Below are 20,979 nucleotides of genomic sequence, written 5' to 3' on the forward strand. Positions count from 1 at the left end.
CACTAACACGACCGGACACACACGGCGTAAATGTTCACTTACCCTGGGCAGGCGTGCATCCACGGGACAATCCATGATGGGGGAAATAAAGCTGCAAAACTGACTGGTAGAGCAGCAAGCAGACTGTGCAAAACACAATTTAGATGCATAAAGGTAAGCAGCACAACAAGTGCCATTGAAAGCAACTCCTCTGTGTCCGCCACGTGGGGGACCCGTCAGGGAATGACGTGTTGTAAATAAGTAGAACCCAGGCAGGGAGGGCAACGTAATGAGCACAAACAAACCAGAGCACGATTAGAGTCTCACATCACCCATCCACGTTATCAGCCCGACTCGTCTCCGTTTTGGTGGTTGAAGACACTGCAGTAGTGTTGATGAGGGGTGAAAATGGAGACTAATGCTTGAATTTTTAAATGAAAATGTAGTAGTGTGGATGGAGCCTAACGGCCAGTTTAAACTTCATGGTCAGAATGCGTACGCATCATGGCTGCCATGCGTTCATTTGACGCATCCTCTGAGCAGGTCCTCAGAAATAAACGCGATGTGTGCACAAGTTGCAGTACCAGCAAAAAGTCTTGGGAGCAGTGCGAACAAGTCGGAATGTGATGTCAGTCTCCGTTTACTGTCTACACGACAGAAGGCCAGTGCTCCGGGATCGATGTGCGCGCTTCGATGTTTGATGAATGCTTCGATGTGGTGAAGCAAAATCCCAACATCCAGATGCATTTGTGGTGCTTTTATATTCAAGAGTCGCATATTCCCCAACATAATGCCTCGATACATTTTAAAGGTCTAACATAACATCTTCTGTGCTGTCTTTTTTTGCACCTTTGCAACAGCATCAGAATGTATGGCACAGAGAAAAAAATTAAGGACACGGTGAAAAAACCAATTTTGTGATTAAAGTGGAAATTTCAGCTTTAACCTTGTGGTTTATTTGATCATTAAAGCAGACCGTCGTAAACGTCATCTGTAAACGGACCCAGTTGTTAATCGCTATGTGCTTCTCGGGCTTCCTTCTGACCTGACGGCAGCGGCAAACAGCGGTCGCCGCACAGAACTCATTACATGTATTATATTCCAACTCTCTGCACATTTAGAATCCTTAGATTTATACCCGATATCACTTTCATTATGAAATGCATTAAAGTATGTATGTTACATTTTACAGATAAGTCGTTAACTTCATTTAAATAATGCATGTTGATAATAATTACACATGGTGTGGAGTCACGGCCCTCGTGTTCCCTGCCTGGAGTTTGCATGTTTTCCTGGTGGGTTTCCACAGTGTGCTCCGGTTTCCTTCCAAAGACATGAAGCTTTTGGGATTTTTGACGCTAAAATGACGTTCGTGTATGTGTGTGTTCACCTTGCAATGAGCTGATGCCCCATCCAGGGATGGTTTCTGCCTCGCGCCCGATGCTACCTGGAAAGGGCGCATCCCTGGACTGATGGTGGAATCAGTAAACATCCATCCTTTTCAGAGATGTTATGACAAGGTGTCCTCGGAATTTAATGGCCGTTTCAGACAATTAATACCACAGTGAAGCCAAACCTGTTCTCACCGTGCTGATATCTTGCAGTGCCACCTGGTGGAATCTTTCAGTTTTATGTAAAATACGTGCACAAGTCTAAAGAGTACACCGCGCGTGTAGCAGGAGCGTCCTCTGGAGCAAGTGTCCTGTCGCGTGAAGTACAAGCCCGGCCTAAGGCTGATGGGGTCACTGCATATTTGGCTTGACTGCGTAATGGGAACTGAAGGGTTTGTTGTTGCACAGACACTGTGAAGGGTGTCCAGTTCCACCTGTTAGGATCTGTAATGCCAGTCTGGTTGTCTTAGCTTGATACAAAGACCACGCAAAAAAAAATTATGATACTGTGCTCTAAATCACATGGATTTTATTTTTTAGCAAATCAAAAATTAGTTGTTCCAAAAAAACTAATTCAAAAAAATAAATAATTCAGGGTACATAAAGCGTGGACTAGCGACAGCTGTTAAGAGCTCCTCAAACAAGTTAACCACAAAAGATGCATGCGGTTACAAAATGGTCCAAAGGGTGGCTCTGTTACGGGGTCGAGCAGGCAGCAGCTTTAAAGCATTGCGTTCCCAGGGCTCCATTGTTAGACCAGCACATTATTCAGAGGACACGAAAATGAAGAGCTATCTTGAAACGCATCTTGATGTGGAGTCTTCTTTGGTTGTCAAATAAGCAGCAAACTTCTCTCGGAACTCATGTAAAAAGTTGTATTGCTTTCAAGAGAAAGAGAACGGAGAAATTAAGGAATTAACATTTAACAATCTGGTTGCAAATTTGAAATCAAGTCCTAAACGTGGGCTAATCTTCAACTCAGTCACCGTAATAGTGTGGGAGTGTCAGCTCCATGAATGGACCAGGCTTAGTCCTGGAAATCCATCACTGAAAGGACCACCTCAAAACCACAAGGGTGACAGAATAAGACGACACACCAGTCATAGCCCTTTTTTTTTTGTAGTAAAGTCTGAACGATCCACGTCAGGCTCTGCTGGGAAAACCCCACTGGAATTTGAGAATGTGTGCTTCTCGCTCGCTCGCTTGCTTTGTTAGTTCAGGTTCTCCCAGTACTGTCAGAGTTTACAGAAATTTGGAGGCTTATGGGAGGTCCACAACTCAAAAGTCCCAGGGCTGAACTAATTGATGGTGGTGATGGTGCTCCAGCAGTTATGAGGTCTTCAAGCACCAGGGTGTCCCAACACATTCCTGGAAGATTTTTGGTTTCAGTGTGCAATGTTGTTCTTTTTAACACCACACAAGTCTGCTAAAGAGTTTAAGGTGTCTTTTGAGGAGCAATCATTTCCTCTGTGGTGTTCTTCCATTTTTGTTCAGTGTTTTTATTCAAAGACTCCACCAAGTCCAAGAGAGCTCTGCAGGTCTTCTCTGCTTCTACTCCAGAATTTGCTCACACCTCCTTCACTCCATGCTTGCAGTGTTTCTGTATTCTTTGTGGGAGGGCGCAACAGAACAGAATTTCCCCCATTTGTAGAACTGTGGCTTGATAAACTGAAGACATTTAGAAACAGTACAATGTCCTTAGCAGGCTCATTCGACTCCAAGGTTCTTCATCCAAGTTCCTCCGATATTTTGTGGTTGACATGATCAGAGCAAACGCTTTGAATAACTAAACTTTGAGCCCTCTTTTATAGCACAATACACCTTCGGTCTCACTTAACGCATTGGAAAGCCGACTTCAGTTAGCATTTGGAGCAGCCCTTCACGTGGAGCTTCACAGACATCTTCTGGCCTGGACTGTGAATGTTTAAACCATCAGTCCAGCGTGAGAAGAGCGAGGACAATTGGTTTTCTGCTCTGAGTGTAAACAAACTGCATTTGTCTAATATTGTGACTTAGTTGACGATCAGACCACTTTTTTTTTTTTTTGAGTAATTAAAGTGTCATTTTGTTATTTTTCAAGTCAAAGTTATTTCTTCAAAATCACTATTTATGTTAATTTGCCACAAAAGATTATGTTATGTTCTAAAGAAGCGTTTTGTATGCATTTTAAAAATACCTCATCTGTTCCTGTAGCTTACATGGGGATGAAGGGTACCAGGGTGTACACTGTAGGGCAGTGAAAAGGCCTTGAAACTTACCGCATACGTCCACTCGGAAACTTAGTTTTAGGGAGCAATCATTTCATCTGTGCTGTTCTATAACTATATATCTATAGTATATATATATCTATACAACAACATTTATTTATATAGCACATTTTCATACAAAAAGTAGCTCAAAGTGCTTTACATAATGAAGAAAAATAAAAGACAAAATAAGAAATTAAAATAAGACAACATTAGTTAACATAGAAAGGAGTAAGGTCCGATGGCCAGGGTAGACAGAAAAAACAAAAAAAAACTCCAGAGGGGTTCCAGGCCACGAGACCACCCAGTCCCCTCTGTGTATGTGTATACACACACATATAAATATATAGATGTTATAGATATAAATAAAACAAAATAAAACAAAGGTTGTCCATCTGTCACACGTCACCCATGCACAGCTGGCCTTTGAAACTCGATCATTCTACACCTTATGCTGTGACACACACAACACTACCCTTGATTTGCATGTGTGGCTCACGGTGGCCCCCAAAATTCAGCTTAAGAGTCCTTCTCATGGCCAGCTATGACACTGGAGTGACAGTCCTCAACAGGGAATGAGGGTTACATGCAAGCCAAACAATGGTGTGAGCACACAGCATTGCCAACATGGACCAAACCTCAGCGAGCGGAAGGTCACAGCAGCTCATCTACAAACAACTCCCAGTGTAAAACACACTGATGTAAACGCATCGGCCAAGGGACACAAAATGCAGCGGCACAAACTCTCGACAGTTTCCTCTGCAACCTTATACTCTGCTTGCAAAATAAAGAACAAAGTCATGTACTGTACATTGTTCATTTGGCCAAAAACAGCATCCGTAATCTTTTCACATGTCGGTCTGAAAACTGGAGCCATTTCAAGGGTAACAAATGATAACACGGCTAGACGCTGCCACACATACCAAAGTGAAAGATCAGCCTAAAATTGCACAAGAACTGCAAGAATAAACCCCTTTAAATGGCCCATCTCACCTCATCTCCTTACAAAAGTACCGGATTTCAACAATGCACACGGCCCTTCTGCCCAAACAAATACCGTAAAATTGAATGCTGGGTGGCTTGGGTGACTCAGGAATGGGCTTTTATTGAATACAGATGTGTCAGCGATTCTAATGTAAGAAAACTAACTAAACTCCGCTGAGATGTTTCACAACCTGTCAAATTCAAGCAATTGATCCAGCAACACACGTATATTTAATCTTTATAACCACCCCTATATATTCATCAATTCTCCAACCTTGTGGCAATCCTGACGCCAAGACTACATCCTGCTCTGTGGTGGACAATTTCAACAACACCCACAGACCCACCCGCAAAAGAGAGAGCAGCTTCCACAATTTTCTTCTTTTGTCCACCAGTTTGTGATAACAAATTTTATTTGCTTGCGGAATTAAAGCTTTTCTCTGGCAGTCCCATCTTTTTCTCTCGTTGTCGGATGTGTTTAGCCAAAATGCATTTACAAAAGACACTCCCTCTAATTTTCATCTACATCATTTTTGGAGAAATGTAGGAATCCAAAACTGGCTTATGCAGTGCTGCCAATCACGTCCTATTATGATGTTTGACATCATCAGTGGCAGCGGTGGGCAATGTCAGTCATGGAGGGCCGCAGGTTTTTCCTCCAACTCAATTTCTTAATGAGAAGTCAATTACTGCTGATGAAGAAGCACTTACTGATCAAGTGACATTGTGATGCTTCATTTTGGTGGTCTCACTTGTTAAAGATCCCCACCCTTAATTGCTTATTTCAGTCTTAAAGAGCGGCATTCACTGTTTTAATGGCTCCTTATTAGCAGTAAGTTGCAAATGACAAAGAAGCCAGCAGTTCTTTCTTTTTTTCCCCCCATTTACATCTATCTATCTATCTATGTATGTTCATCATGCACTGTTTGATTTAATAAAACGCTTAAAAGAAAAATATGTAACAGACTGAAGATTATCAGTTTTAGGCTTCAAATCATTTTGATATCCTTGGAAAGGAAACAAATCTACGATATAAGAAGCCAACATTGCAGACTAACAAGCCATAAAATTAAATAAGGTCTGAGACTGGCAAGGGTTGGCTTCTAATTAAGCAATTGGGTTGGAATGAAAACCTGCAGCCACTACGACCCTCCAGGACTGACACTGCCTACCCCTGATCTATGCCATGAGACTCGGCCCACCACCATTCACTTCATTAACTCTAAAATGCACAGCCTTCCGTTTCTTACCAGCATATCACAATTCATTTGATAATAAACATCAGTAACCCAAAGACCCGTTAGTGGGGTGCTGTCCTGCACCGTCATGTCACTCATGTTCAGGTTTATTGTTAGGATTTTCCATTGCCTTTTTTTGAGGGCTGGGGGTCCATGTCTTCTACTAGTTAAGATATAGCAGGATTGTGAAGAAATAGCTTTGACTTAAAAAATACTGAACTTCTCTTTCAAGAATGTAATTCCAAAGGATTCAAATTTGTTTTTTCTTTGCAACTGCAGTATATCTATTATTTTACTACGTGAACAAATATCACCATAAAAACCATACATTTCTATCATATGACTTACAGTACTGATATGCAAAAAAGAAAATGGTTCTTTTATTCCACTGGAACATTAATCAAACTTCAACACTCCTACTGCTAGATAAACTCATTTATAATCCATAGGCGTTAATAAAGGCTAAGAGTGTCCTCTCACGTCAGTTTCCACCAATCCTTGTCTGTGCTAACGTGGACTGGGAAATGTCAGGCCTCACTCTGGATAATCTGCCACTTCAGATACTCACATACACTTCCACGTATGGTGTGGCGGTCTGCAAAGCACAACGACCGCTTTCAGTCAAAACATACCTTGATTGTTTGAATGGCTCCAGACCCTCTGAGCTCACGAAGAAGATCAATTGCCTTATCAGGGGTCATAACATCTGACAGATGAAGTAAGAGACATGCAGCGACTGTCCAAAAGACAAACACAGGAAATGGCAGGTCAGCACTTATTTCAAGTCACATCTAATAATCTGCATACACCTGTGCTATTTAAATGTCATTAATTATCAGAGTTCCTGCTGTTTGCTGTAACCATCTTTAATGTTACGTTGGGATATCTAATTTAACTGAATGGGTCAAAGGACTCACTTATTGTGGCTTAAAAACCAGAACTGAATAATGTGAGGGGGAACTAACTGAGCAACACCTGGAGGGCTGGAAGTCTTGAGAGCGTCACACTGAATCTTCACACTCCGTCAGCATTATCAACGCCAACTCCATGGGAATGGAAAGTGGCCGACTGACAAGAAACTCTCAAGTGTGCCGCACACTAACACGCCATCTTCACCCGCTCAGGCCGTAACCACAGGCGGTGTGTGTGTGTGGACCTCCTCAGGCGGAAGGTTAGCCAAGTGAATGCATGGGCATGAGACATGTAATTAGGGTTAATATGGCTAACTGTTTGAAGGTATTTGAGTATCCTTATCTTTTTGTCAAAAATAATTAAAAATATGTATATAAACATCTATCCATTATCAATTTAATTCAATCCAATTCAAGAATCTAATATATTAATGTATGCAATGACACACCTTGTTAACATTTAAATGGAAAAATTCACATACTGTTTAAAATATCTTTTTGAGAAATGTCAAAGAGTGGTAATATGTAATTTAGTCGAGTCGTTACTTTTTTTGTTTTTAACCCACTAGGCCTGTAGACTGAATGGCAAAAGTCTCCAAAAATGAAATTTAAAGTAAAGTCACTCAGCTTTGTAAATCCATGAAAAGTTGTGTTAGCCAATTAATGAGCATAAACTGCCCAGTCCAAAACTTAATACTAATAGCCTCACATAAAAAAACACATTTAATTCCACAAATGTCTCTGCCATTGCCAGTATGAATACAATTCTATAACTGGCACACGTAAACTTGAACTGCTGGGGCCCAGACTGGGAACAGATCCTGTTACACGGCCCTGGAAAAAAGGGTACGGAAAACGAGCGACTGAAATATCAGCGGGTGTAAATTGTAAAGGACCCCATCAGAACGTCTGCTTGCACAAGAGGAGTTTCCAGAAGTGGTTTAATACGTCAGCAGAAACCCACGTTGTCAGCGTGACTGGATACCTGCAACACACTCCCCCCCCCCCCCCCCCCCATTATTATTTTGTTCTTTGTGTTTATTCAGTTTGGGTCACAACTGAAACCCGGTGTATTAGGAATCGCCATCATCACCACACAAAACGTATGGCGAGTAACACGTACAAAAGTACCACGTCTCAGTGTATTAAACAGCAAAAAAATTCAACAAACTGAGATCCAAGGTGGCGTTAGACATTTGGGGGACTAGAATGTGCTTATAGGTGCTTGCATCAGATCCTCAGATATATGAAACTATAATGCTTGAAATGATTTAAGAGTTGTGAATAATGTAAACTATTTAATTAATCCACCGCACAGTAAAACCAAACGTCATCAGCTCATTAGTATCAAACACTTCAGTAAGTATCGATAGTGAGAATGCACTGTACGATAATGGTGGTCTCTTAAACTTGAACGTATAATTTTTTCAATGCTACATGCATGTCCTCTAAAGTCTTTATTTGAGAATGTGTGACTTTTTAAAAATGCAAACACTTCTGGAAATGTCAGCAACACTTGGCTTCCTGTTCAGGCTTTTAATTTGGTCAGATAAGACTTTGCTAGACGGGCACTTTTGTCAACTGCAGTTTCCTGGCTTGTGACCAACGTCTCACCCCCCCGCCAACCAGAATTGGAATAAGGGATTTGGAGATGTGTGTGGCTTAGGATATGTATGGCCAACAAAAACATGCGTCCAGCAGTCGCACGCCTTCACACTGTAACTTATTGCTCAATATGGGAAACTTTTTTTCTTCAGAGGATGCAGATATTATAATAGCATTCCACTGCACTGTGCTAACAAGCTCCTTAGTTGTGTTTGTTTATTTATTTATTTTTGCTTCAAGTAAATACAGCTCTGCATGTCAAAAAGTCTTTTGCTTCAACCATTTTTAAGTTATGTTTAAATATCTAAGAACTAATTTCAGTTACCACCCACAAGCCACATCTCGCATAGTCCGGCTGAATGTTTTCATATCAGTCATACCTGGGGGCTCAACACTTCAAAATGGCACAAGCTATGAATATTAAAATGATGCATGATGGGTTTATATTGCTAAACAACGGAACGTGTAGCCTTGAACTTAAGTTTACAAATGGAGACCCTTTGAATTTCACTGTAAAAGGGCTCTAAAAATAAAGGAATTTGTTTAGGAAAGTCTTATTACCTGCACACCCGCAGAAATATATTTGTTAATAAATTTGTTTCCATTGTAATGCGTTAAAACAACTTCAAAATTTTCGGTATAAAACTGTGCACGTGAACAGTGAGGTCCTTCTCAGACTGGATTCCTAATGTGAAAGGAGATACTGTCACAGATACCATAAACATTTCTTACGTTCTATTGCCAGAATCACTTACTTAGACCAGAACGGCCAAGTCCTCCATAGCAGCTAGAAAAACAAAACAAAAAAAAAAAAAAAACACGATTAATTTTATATCAGTTTATTCTGCTACAATGTGGTTCAAAGTAAAGTGTACTCATACAAATAAAATGCAGAATAACTTCATACTTCTAGAAGATAACAAAATGCAAGGCCAAGGTGTACTGCTTATATATTGTTTTGGCTTGCTCTAAATAGATGGTTCACTTGAACCTCCATGGCGCGTTTTTAAACACAACAGCAAGTGCATATTGTCAAGAGCGCTGCCTTGGGCCTGTTGGAGGTGTAATTGCCCCGTAACTGACCTAGGAAGAGCAATGTTCCTTTAGGGCGCACTCTATGTCCTTGTCTCAAGCTACTGAAAATTACAGAACCTAGTCTCCAGCAATGAATCTACCGTATATACTCGCATTTAAGTTCTCCTGTGGATAGGTTGGGGCTTCTTTTTACCATATAATTTCTGGTATTTTATAATGTCGGTTATATAAGTCGAATGTGGAAAACTCTCGCTATTGGTCCAAGAGATTATGATATGCTAACACCCACCTGAGAGAGGAACCACGGAGCACATGGCCTTTTTTTTCTGTGTGTGTGCGGCAATGCACTGTATCAGCATGTGCCCCTGACCTCTCTCTCTCTCTCGCCTACGTGACTACACGGTGATACCCGAACTATTCCGAAGCGATCTTGCACTGATTTGTGTTTTTTGTATCTCACACCCTCATACACCTTTATCGTAAGAGCATCCCTTATCTACGATAAAGCGTTCGATCAGAAGAAAATATGAAGCTGGTTTGAAATTAAAAGTTGTTGAAGTGGCAAAAGAAATTGGTAACTGTGCTGCTGTGTCTGAGAAACTGATGCAGAATTGGAGTAAGCAAAAAATGTGTCGCATTTTTGAACAGGTGTATAAATCGGGGTATGACTTTATGATTGATTTTTCAGGTTTCAAGACCCGATTTATGCGCGAGTATATACGGTAAGTGGGAAGCTGCAAAAAGACAGCAGCGTGTTTAATGGCCCAAGAAGTAGTATGGCCTGTTGTATGCAGATGGCTTACAATGTCAGTACTGGGCAGAAAAGAGAAATGGTACAAGAGATATGTGTGTGTGTGTGTGTGTGGGGGGGGTTATAAAGACCACACACACCTGGAGGTAAATCCCCCATCTACACCTCCTGTGAAATTTTTGTTTTTTAACTGAACATTACATTTTTGAGATGCTGGGTCTTTGTAGTTAACTTAATTTAAACCCTTACTTTATGTAATTAAATTGGAAGAACTATTTTTGTTCATTAAAATTCAAAGCTGATAGCAACTGCAAGTAATCATGGTACGCTATTACAACAATAGGATGCATTCCGTCTGGAATAGCAGTTTTCAAACTTTTTGCACCAGGGACCCTTATTTTCTGGGCCTAGCTCGCGGACCCCTATATTAAACAAGTAAAATTTTATAACGTAAACTGCAATCAAAATAACGGACATACAGGTTCCACAGTATCTTCTTCACTGTCACGATGACTAGTATAACAGGAAATCATAAATTAACAAGTAACGCAGAATACATTTTCGTTACGCCTATGTGCATGCAATAATTATGGAACAAAGTCATTTTTACGAAATTATTAGCCTACCATTGGTTTCGGTTAACACTAATAATGTCAGTGGGAAGGATGTGCTTGCTTTGATTTGCACAAACTGTCAATTCTCGGTGTTACTTTTGATAAGCTCACACGCAAGTCACGTTCAATGGCCAGTCTCGATCTGTACTTGCTCTTCATATTCGTAAGTGCTGAAAATGCTGTTTCACACAAATATGTTGTCGCAAATGGTAACAAGTTCTTGACTGCCTTTTCGGATATCAGGGGATACTCAGAAGCCACACTTGGCCACAAAGGTGACAGTGATTGCTGCTTGAACTTATTTTGTAAGCTGCAACCGCATGACAATTCAGCTAACTCCTCCTGCTCGTGCCCAGCGAGGTCAGTCAATACTGGTCTGGTTTTAATCAAATTAACAACTTTGATGCAACCAGACAAGACTTCAGATAGTGATTGTGTCGTGTTCTTCACTGCCCATGGTTGCCGATGAATCATACAATGTGTTGCTGTGATTTTAGGTGCTTCTTTCTTCACATGCGCCACAACTCCAGAATGCTTCCCGGTCATGGATGCTGCACCGTCCGTGTAAATGCCTATGCACCGACCCCATGACAGACCTGACTGTGAAAGGAAATTGTCAAGCACTTTGAAAACCTCCTCACCAGTTGTTCTGCAAGGCATTGGATGACATAAAAACAAATCTATCATTTCCCCTTCCCAACAGTATCGCACAAAGGCCAGCAGTTGGGCCTGGTTGGCAACATCGGTGCTCTCATCCAGTTGTATTGCAAAATAACCTTTCAGTCTGTCAGTTAGTTGTGCCTTTATATCATCTGCCATGTCTTCTATCCTTCTTCCAATTGTGTTGTCAGACAATGGAATTCCTTTCAGTTTTGCAGCGCATTCTTAGTTTAGAACTGTCGCACATATCAACTGCAGAAGGAAGAATTAAATCTTCAGCAATTGTGTGAGCTTTCTTAGCGCGAGCCACTCTCAATTCCACCAAATAGAATGCTTATAGCAATTTTTCGTTTGGTGTCAATGACGACTTAAAAATGTCTCCTTGATATACAGTATTCTTCCTTCTTTCTTTGGAAAAATATTTTCGGTTTGCCAGCTAAATCAGGATGGTTCATCGTTAAATGCCTTTTCAATTTGGCTGGTTTCAAAGCTTCATTTGACAAAATTTTGTTACAAATCAGACACTGCGGTCTATCTGAATTTGAAGCACATTCGACAAAACCAAATTGAACGTAATCCTGGTCATATTTTCTTAACTTTGGCGTTGGCTTTCTCTTGCATTTTGACAAGTCATTAGCTTCCGATTCTGAATCGTCAAAACTGTCGTCTGTTTCGTGTAACGGCAACTCTGTTTTCTTATGCTTCAAAAACTTATGCATTCCCTACCTACGGCAAACAACAAAATAATTATTTACTTAGGAACTATAGCGAACGTAAACGAAATAGGCCAGTTACGCCAGCAGACAGAGCATATTATAGTATTACCATATTAAATGCTCTGGCCATAAGTTTTAATTTCAACAACTGACTAGAATACGTCTTATTGAAATTTGATGTCACTGTAGTGCGCATAGAATAATTAAAACCAGCACCACTAACATTACTAAAATACTAAATGGTCTGACTCTGACCGAAAAGGCTAATAGGGTATCGAAGCATTTCGAAAGTAACAGCGATAATTAGCAAGATGCTACATTATTATGGAACTACATAATGTTAATGGATATTTCACAACTAGGGGTCCGCGGACCACAGTTTGAAAACCGCTGGTCTGAAAAACTAGAAATACTCACTGTAGCACAGTTGTGTGGCCATTCTTGAGATTGGACTTTAGTTCTTCTAAAATCTGGCAGCACTGGTCCAGCTCTGGAGCACATCCATCAGGAAATGGATGGTGATGTGCAATCAGTCCATGCTGCTGGTAGGAGTCAAGGAGATGTGGTACCCGGTATTTGTTGAGCTCACCAAGAGTGCAGAACACAAAGACTTCTTCCACTCCTTGTCCCTTCAGTTCCCCTGACAAAAACACAAAAACACTTATTGTTACTAACAGTTAAGGGCTTGAGGACTTCGATTCAGAACACAATCATTATGATGCTTGCCTACACAGCAACTGTTAAACAACTGCATGTAAGTAAGGATGTAGAGGGTGTCTTCAGTGAACACTTTTCAGGAGAGGCTTCTGCAGGATACAACAGCACTTGGGAAAGACAACAGCCAGAGCACGAAGAGCACCGCAGCCATGACAGAGAAAGAAAGAGTCCGCCGGAGTGTACTGACCACTGCAAATGCACTCATGCTGCCAGATTCCAGTTCATTTGGCCAGTAGGCTAAATGAATATTTAATACAAGCAATTTATGGAAAGATTTTTGTCGTCATTGGTTTTGTTATTATGCTGCCACTGGCTTTAAGGTGGTCCTATGAGCGGAGACTCTTTCTCACATGATCCAATTGTGAATCTAATGCTCCCTGCTGGGCACAAACAGCTTTAAGTCAGATGCCTCAGTCTTTGCCAATCAAATCATTCTCTGTTGTTAAAATAACAAGCCAAATTAAAATTAAAGATTTACAGAAGTTAATAAAACGCCTAGAAACAAACAAGTGGATTTTGTTAGGATATTCAATTTAGCACGGCTGTCTAGCAAAAGCTTTACTGAATTTACACAGCACTTGGCATTCAAGATTATGGAATATGCAAAATTTTAATAGTAAAGGATGCAAGTGAAATAAAATCTGTCATCCAGAAGTGCAGGTACACTGTGACATCCAGCATTTGATACTGCAAGGTGACATTTTTTCTGCAGCTAAACACGAACACCAACCATGACAATGATGAGCTCGTCTATTTGATGCTTTTTATAACACCATTTGATATGAACACTTTGAAGACCGATGGCAAAATGTTCTATTTATTGCTCCTAGGCAACAAAATAATGCTAACCATTAACCATGGACTGCGGTGGGTTGGCACCCTGCCCAGGATTGTTTCCTGCCTTGTGCCCTGTGTTGGCTGGGATTGGCTCCAACAGACCCCCGTGACCCTGTGTTCGGATTCAGCGGGTTGGAAAATGGATGGATGGATGGATTAACCATGGAGCAAATATAATAGCCATACTTTAAGCTGTAAGAACAAAGTATTTTAAAGCTTATAAAATACGCTTCACTTTGAGAACACACTTTAACTGGTAAATTAACTCTTTCAGGGCTGATGTCGACTTTTGTCAAAATTCAGGGCTAGAGGACAGAAATCAGCTGTAAACTGCGACAAAACTCGCCCTTATGTTTTAGTTCGAATCTCTTTGCTAGAAGGAAACTTACATAACTTTGCTGATTTAACCTCGATTCCCTGCACGTGCATGAGTAGCGAAGAGCAAACGGCCTCTAAAATGGTATCGACATCTAGCAAGAGGCCAAAGCGAATGTGCAAAGCAAAATACTCCATGGACGTTTTACGTAATTTCATTGAATAGGACTCTTACTTGTCGGACTCCGAGTTTGATGCAAGTGACCTGGAGATGGAGATCAAAAACGAAAGTGAGGTACCAGCATCATCTGATCAGTCCCAGCTAATCGTGGTGCTGGACACTTTCGTGTAGCTGATGCGCCTACAGCAGCATTCGCCTGGGAGGACCACCACTTATGATGACAAGCGGTACAAACCATATTGCATCACACTGAGACCCCCTACCGCCGCCCTCCCGCTCTGATGCCGAACATGTGCCAACAGCTGCCACAGCACATAGCAACAGATTTTTTTATGTTGATTTATGTGTGAAACCATTGCTTTATGTGCTTTACAGAAAACAGAGTTTTTTGGAAAAATAATTCAGCCGTCAAAGAAGTAACATATACCTGGATAGTGAAGAAATAACTGACTTGAAAAACACCAAACATATCTTTTAAAGGGGATTCTCGCAATGGCCCTCTCTTCTCTTTGAGTTTACACGTGCATTGAGGCGCTTTGTCATCTTGTTTGTCTATCACTTAATAAAGATGTCATTTTAAAATCAGTATTTCACAAAACACATCTTCCTGGGATTCTCCCAACTATTCAACTGGTGTTGCAATCCGACATTCTTTGAAGACATTTAAGTGTTTTAAAAAATGAAAAACATGAAAGGAAAAAAATGCCAATATTTCTTTCTCAGCTACAAGATCTTATAATAAAGTATAAATTAAAGTTAAAATGACATTGGGTCACATAGATGACATTATATTTACCTGTTATGGTTTTCTTGAATTGCCTTATATCCAGCACTATTTATTACTGTTGTATAATAAACTTCGGTATGAAGTTATGGGAAAGAGTAGTGGAAGCTAGGTTGAGAAGTGAGGTGATGATTAATGAGCAGCAGTATGGTTTCATGCCAAGAAAGAGCACCACAGAGGCAGTGTTTGCTCTGAGGATGTTGATGGAGAAGTACAGAGAAGGCCAGAAGGAGGTGCATTGCGTCTTTGTGGACCTGGAGAAAGCAAATGACAGGGAGCCTCGAGAGGAGCTGTGGTATTGTATGAGGAAGTCGGGAGTGGCAGAGAAGTACGTAAGAGTTGTACAGGATATGTATGAGGGAAGTGTGACAGTGGTGAGGTCTGCAGTAGGAGTGACGGATGCAGTCAAGGTGGAAGTGGGATTACATCAGGGATCAGCTCTGAGCCCTTTCTTATTTGCATTGGTGATGGACAGGCTGACAGACGAGATTAGACAGGAGTCCCCGTGGACTATGATGTTTGCTGATGACATTGTGATCTGTAGTGATAGTAGGGAGCGGGTCGAGGAGACCCTGGAGAGGTGGAGATATGCTCTAGAGAGGAGAGGAATGAAGGTCTGTGTGTAAATGAGAGGGAGGTCAGTAGAATGGTGAGGATGCAAGGAGTAGAGTTGGCGAAGGTGGATGAGTTTAAATACTTCGGATCAACAGTACAGAGTAATGGGGATTGTGGAAGAGAAGTGAAAAAGAGAGTGCAGGCAGGGTGGAATGGGTGGAGAAGAGTGTCAGGAGTGATTTGTGACAGACGGGTATCAGCAAGGTCCTGCGGTGGGTTGCCACCCTGCCCGGGATTGGTTCCCTGCCTTGTGCCCTGTGTTGGCTGGGATTGGCTCCAGCGGACCCTTGTGACCCTGTGTTCGGATTCAGCAGGTTGGGAAATGGATGGATGGATGGGTATCAGCAAGAGTGAAAGGGAAGGTCTATAGGATAGTAGTGAGACCAGCTATGTTATATGGGTTGGAGACAGTGGCACTGACCAGAAAGCAGGAGACAGAGCTGGAGGTGGCAGAGTTAAAGATGTTAAGATTTGCATTGGTTGTGACAAAGATGGATAGGATTAGAAATGAGGACATTAGAGGGTCAGCTCAAGTTGGACGGTTGGGAGACAAAGTCAGAGAGGCGAGATTGCGTTGGTTTGGACATGTGCAGAGGAGAGATGCTGAGTATATTGGGAGAAGGATGGTAAGGATAGAGCTGCCAGGCAACAGGAAAAAGAGGAAGGCCTAAGCGAAGGTTTATGGATGTGGCGAGAGGACATGCAGGTGATGGGTGTAACAGAACAAGATGGAGAGGACAGAAAGATATGGAAGAAGATGATCCACTGTGGCAACCCCTAATGGGAGCAACCAAAAGAAGAAGAAGTATAATAAACTTCTGTTTAGGAAAAATCCTAATTATTCTGACAATTAAAAAAAAAAAAAAAACAATAAGTCACAGGAATATTATTAAAAGGTTTGTGGTTGTAATTTTCCTTGACTTAATTAAAATGGATTATTCTTGAGATGTTACTTGCAGGGATAACACTTAAAGTGAAGAAAAGAAAAAAAACCCAAAAATGCTCAGAATCAGGTAAGCCAACGAACAACTAAAACGAAGAAGCAGGGAAGAAATAATGGCAGTGTTTGCGTTTGTGCTTTAGACTTAGTAAGGTCATACACATTTATAGTATGAATTATATAATCTTACTATTCAAAAATCATTTAGAAATAATTGTGTGCAATCTCTGGAACGTTAAGTTACAATGATGAATGCAGACATTAATAATCTGCTGTTACACACTGCAGATCTCAAAGTGAACGTGAAACTTCAGTACCTAGATCCTTCATAAGATTCCGTTTTACATCTTTAAACCTGCACCCTGTAAGGAAAAGTAAACAAAGGTCAGAAAACAAGAAACTTTTTCTTTTACTATGAATACTTGAAAACAGATATAAAAAAGAATAATTACATTAATCTAAGCGTTGTGTGGAGTAGCTGAATACATAATAAGTGCATTTCACAAATGAAAGTCACAAACCTCACACAAAATCAAAAAAACAATTAAAACAATCAGCCGTTCTTTAGGGTGGGTTTGTTATCAGCTTTGTCACTTTCTTTTTTTTGAAAAAAAACTAAACACATTTCAAGAGCTCCAAAGCTGTAAATGTGTGACAGCAGTCCCCTGAAGTTGACCTTTTCACTAAACCAAACCCACCACTGCACATAAAGTTTGAAGTCACCCACCTTTTATGGGACACTTACTTGCACATCCCATCTACAACAGCCACTCTTATTCTTCCCCAACACCTTCACACACTACTGCAAATATGTGACATAAAGCAAAAAGCAGTTGGAATGTAACGCACAGTGCAGCACGTTAAATGCCCACTAATGACCAAATGTGTGCACCCAAATAATACGCTTAACTGGACTCCAAGCCAACTGTAGAACTACGTAAAGCAATTGTATTTTATCTGTAAAGTACGTAGAGATGGTGTGTGCTATAAAAGGGATGATACAAAACAGAACATATTTGAAATGGAGGTGCTTTAAATATTTACACGTTTCCTGTTCTTCTTTTCTCCCAACATCTTTAGTGTTCTGTTACATTAATGACTTGTGTGTCCTATTAGGCTATACCAGTTCAGTATTTTGTTAAGTGTGGAGAGTGAAAGGAGCTGTATGAGCACGTCCTACCTGGCAGGGCACAGATCCCTAGATTCTGGGCGCAGTCCACATTGGCCAGTGAAAGCCTAGAACACAAAAGACCGAGATGAGAGCTCTCTTTCAAAAAAGACTGAAGGAAAAAAATAAACAAACAGTCTCCTCTTTAAAATATAAACTTGTTTTGTTTACTTTTCTATCTGAATTTATATTCTCAGAGAATGAAAAGAAAAAAAAAAAACTCTGAATCCAACTCTCAAACTTAAAATAAAAATTATCATTAAAAAACCCAAATGTTTTGTTTCCTCTTTCATGGTGAACACCATATCGGAGTGTTTCACACGTATTAGTGCAGTTTTCTTTGGTGCACACATAACCTCAGCAAAAGCAAATGAACTGTCTCACGGTCACACAATAAATCAATGGGAACGTGAATCTGCTGCCTTATAGCTGACATGGTTTGCTACACCAAAACCTTATTTATGTATTTATTTGTTTCCATTGAAGAAATTTACAACATAGAATGTCATTTTTCTTTACCATGAAATCTCAAGTGGAGTCTGTTCTTGTTCTTCGGTCACATTTTCATCATCGGAGGAGTCAAACTCAGTTTTTCGTGTGGCGCTAGACTGCAGAGGAGTGCCAAAAGCAGTTAGTCATATTTCATGTTTTAGTCATTGGTTGTAAACTAAACAAAACAAACAAAAACACTTGAATTATGACTCTCCACTGCATCAAACTAAGAAACCAACTAAAAAAAAATACTCTGACTCTTCTGCCGGCTGGATAACTTGACAGCTGAGGCTGAATGAACACTTGCCACATCACCATACGTACAGGTGTGCATGCAGTGCTCCTCTCACGGGACGGTGCAACAGTCGCAGCCCACACGGAGTGTCAGACCCACGCCACAGAGGAGCTGGATCTCACAACGGAGTACAATGGACTGTCCACACAGTGTATTCCAACATACTGTATATGACATGTAATTAACTGTAACTGATTATATTTAAATTAACCAGTCTACAGTAAACAATGTAATCCATATAGATTTTTTATTACGACAACCTGCATCTGTAATCAGTTTTTCCTCATATAACATTATTTTAAGTTTACTATAAAGAAATATGTCCCAGATAGATTGTCTAATGCAGATACGAGTTTAACATAAAGGATATTGCCACATGACAGTTCAGCATCATTTACGGATCAAGCTGACTTAATATCACCCATACAATGCTGCAAAAATATAGAACTGTAAACCTTACAAACACAGTTAAATGCTGGTAGTTTTCTCAACTTGAGAAGTCACATTTGAATTGACATTATTAACCTCCAGCTTTGAAGATCCAAAGATGTCAGTTGACAATAATGGATGATTGCGGGTCTTCAAACTGTATAAGCAGTCTCTCGTTAAACTGCTTTTATAAAGAGAACTAAAACAACCCCCGACAGCTAGAGCTGTTAAGTGACTGGCATTGCCTATATATACACACAACAACATATACGCATCGGTGTCAAAGGAGAATAGACTGATAGATTCCAAAACAAAGCTCATTGTAAGGCTCCGACAGACAACGAGGCATACGACACCGTTTAACGACGAGACTGACGCTGTCGCCTACTGGTCGTCTGACGTTACGCCAACTAAGTTAAATTGTCCATGCCTGACCACTCTGCCGTACTTACCGGATAAACCATTGCGACGCTTTCCCGCTTGCCAAACCAAGCAGTAAACACTACGCTCGTCACCAAGGAAATTTAAAAACTCACATCCGATCATTTTAACCAATAAGCAAACAGCGTTCTACAACATGCACCGCCCATTTATTTGTTTTGTCATTATAGGCTAATCTATTGGCTGAGGCTTTTATTCCGTCAAAACAGTGAGAACGCATGCGCATTGGAAACGAAATGACGCGTAAGGGCGGAGAAATAATGAGTCACGACAATTTTAAAAACTAATCCGTTGTAGAATGTTAATTAATGTACGATGGCACTGCTCGCTTCATCCATCAGTAAGGATAATAGAAGAAAGGAACGATAATCGGCAGCTTCGCCCTAATTCTCAGTGAAGTTATCATAGTTAATGTACAGTATTAACCTGTATAAATACATCATTTCAACTATTTCTAGTAACAACACCACCTGTAGCATAATAAGTAAATACATATTCATCTTAATTATATTTGTCTTTCGGTTCCCATTATTCAGCATTAAATCGGTGTGAGACAATCCATCACGAGAAGTAACATTTTACAGACATGATCATAAAATTGAGATTTGGACTTATGCTACCAAAATTGCAGAAAGTAAAAGTAAAAAAATCTGTCCGTTATTTAGTTGGACGAGAGATTTTTTTTCTCCATGCATTCCAATTGCCATTCAGGCCTTTTCACTTAAAGTCGCCAATTAAAATAATACAAACTGAATGAAATGCGAACAAAAACGAGTGCCAACAGGAGATATTCGATCTATTTTTATATGTTGCACTTGCCTTTTAGTATACTGTAGTTAAAAACAATGAGAATTATTTAAAGACTAACCACAAAAACACAATGCAGTACGTCTATTTAACGGTCTATATCATTTTAGACTGCAACAGCCAAACAGAAGCAAAAATCCAGATAAAGAAACACAATGTCATATATCCGAATAAACAGACATGAAAAATAAATGCTATTCAACATTAGGCTAGTGCCCAGAGGCTACGTAGTGATGAGCGATTCGCGAGCTTTCGGGGAATTCAACGTGAACACAAACGAATCGATTCAGCCGAGCGCACGAGGAGTGCTGTAGCGCATGCGTTAGTTGTACGTTCCGCCTGATTTGTGATTCCCGTTCGTTTCACTTACTGTCCTTTCGATGTCAAACTGCATCATTACCGGCCAAAGAGCACACTCGCTTGTTTTAAACGGAAAATATAAGCATAACACATTATTAATCTAATGTGTTTATGTTCATTGATACATCCAACAAGTTAGTCACACAAAATGAAACTTTTTAAAATGTTATTGTAATTTCTAACAATCATCTTACATACTTTAATGCACACATTTTTACCGCTCATTGATTGCATGTGTCATTTACTGATTCTTACATGAGAACACAGCGAACGATTCTCACACGCACATGTTTCTCAAACATATCGTCTTATTTTAATTACGCATTTTAACTGCTGTGTCATGCATTTTGTACTGAGACAAGATGTGATATAAATTGTTAGCATGTTAAATACATAGTAATGTATTAATTATTTTATATTTGCTGTCCCTATGAGTTGGCCGATAAAACAAACCAAATTAATTGAGGA

The 20,979-nt window shown here is 40.3% G+C and overlaps 1 protein-coding gene across 1 annotated transcript; it reads right to left on the reverse strand.

The window, feature by feature from the left end:
* Positions 1-1,874: 1,874 nt before the first annotated feature.
* cdkn3 (cyclin-dependent kinase inhibitor 3) lies at positions 1,875-19,520 on the reverse strand. Its single transcript, XM_028821960.2, has 8 exons — positions 19,356-19,520; positions 18,207-18,295; positions 17,700-17,755; positions 16,837-16,881; positions 12,548-12,770; positions 9,110-9,141; positions 6,471-6,574; positions 1,875-2,251 (listed from the first exon to the last, which is right to left on the reverse strand). The coding sequence occupies exons 1-8, from the start codon at positions 19,365-19,367 to the stop codon at positions 2,162-2,164; spliced, it is 651 nt and encodes a 216-aa protein (XP_028677793.2). The 5' UTR covers positions 19,368-19,520; the 3' UTR covers positions 1,875-2,161.
* Between the last annotated feature and the right edge of the window lie 1,459 nt (positions 19,521-20,979).

Source organism: Erpetoichthys calabaricus, chromosome 16 (genome assembly GCF_900747795.2).
Source record: "Erpetoichthys calabaricus chromosome 16, fErpCal1.3, whole genome shotgun sequence".
Lineage (NCBI taxonomy): Eukaryota > Metazoa > Chordata > Cladistia > Polypteriformes > Polypteridae > Erpetoichthys > Erpetoichthys calabaricus.

Bases quoted from the DNA above. Each gene is read 5' to 3' on its own strand.
- cdkn3 (XM_028821960.2), bottom strand. The intron at 12,771-16,836 runs GTACTGAAGTTT...TGTTTTTGTCAG, and splicing joins GAATCTTATGAAGGATCTAG to GGGAACTGAAGGGACAAGGA. The intron at 6,575-9,109 runs GTAAGTGATTCT...TCTTTTGGACAG, and splicing joins ACTTGGCCGTTCTGGTCTAA to TCGCTGCATGTCTCTTACTT.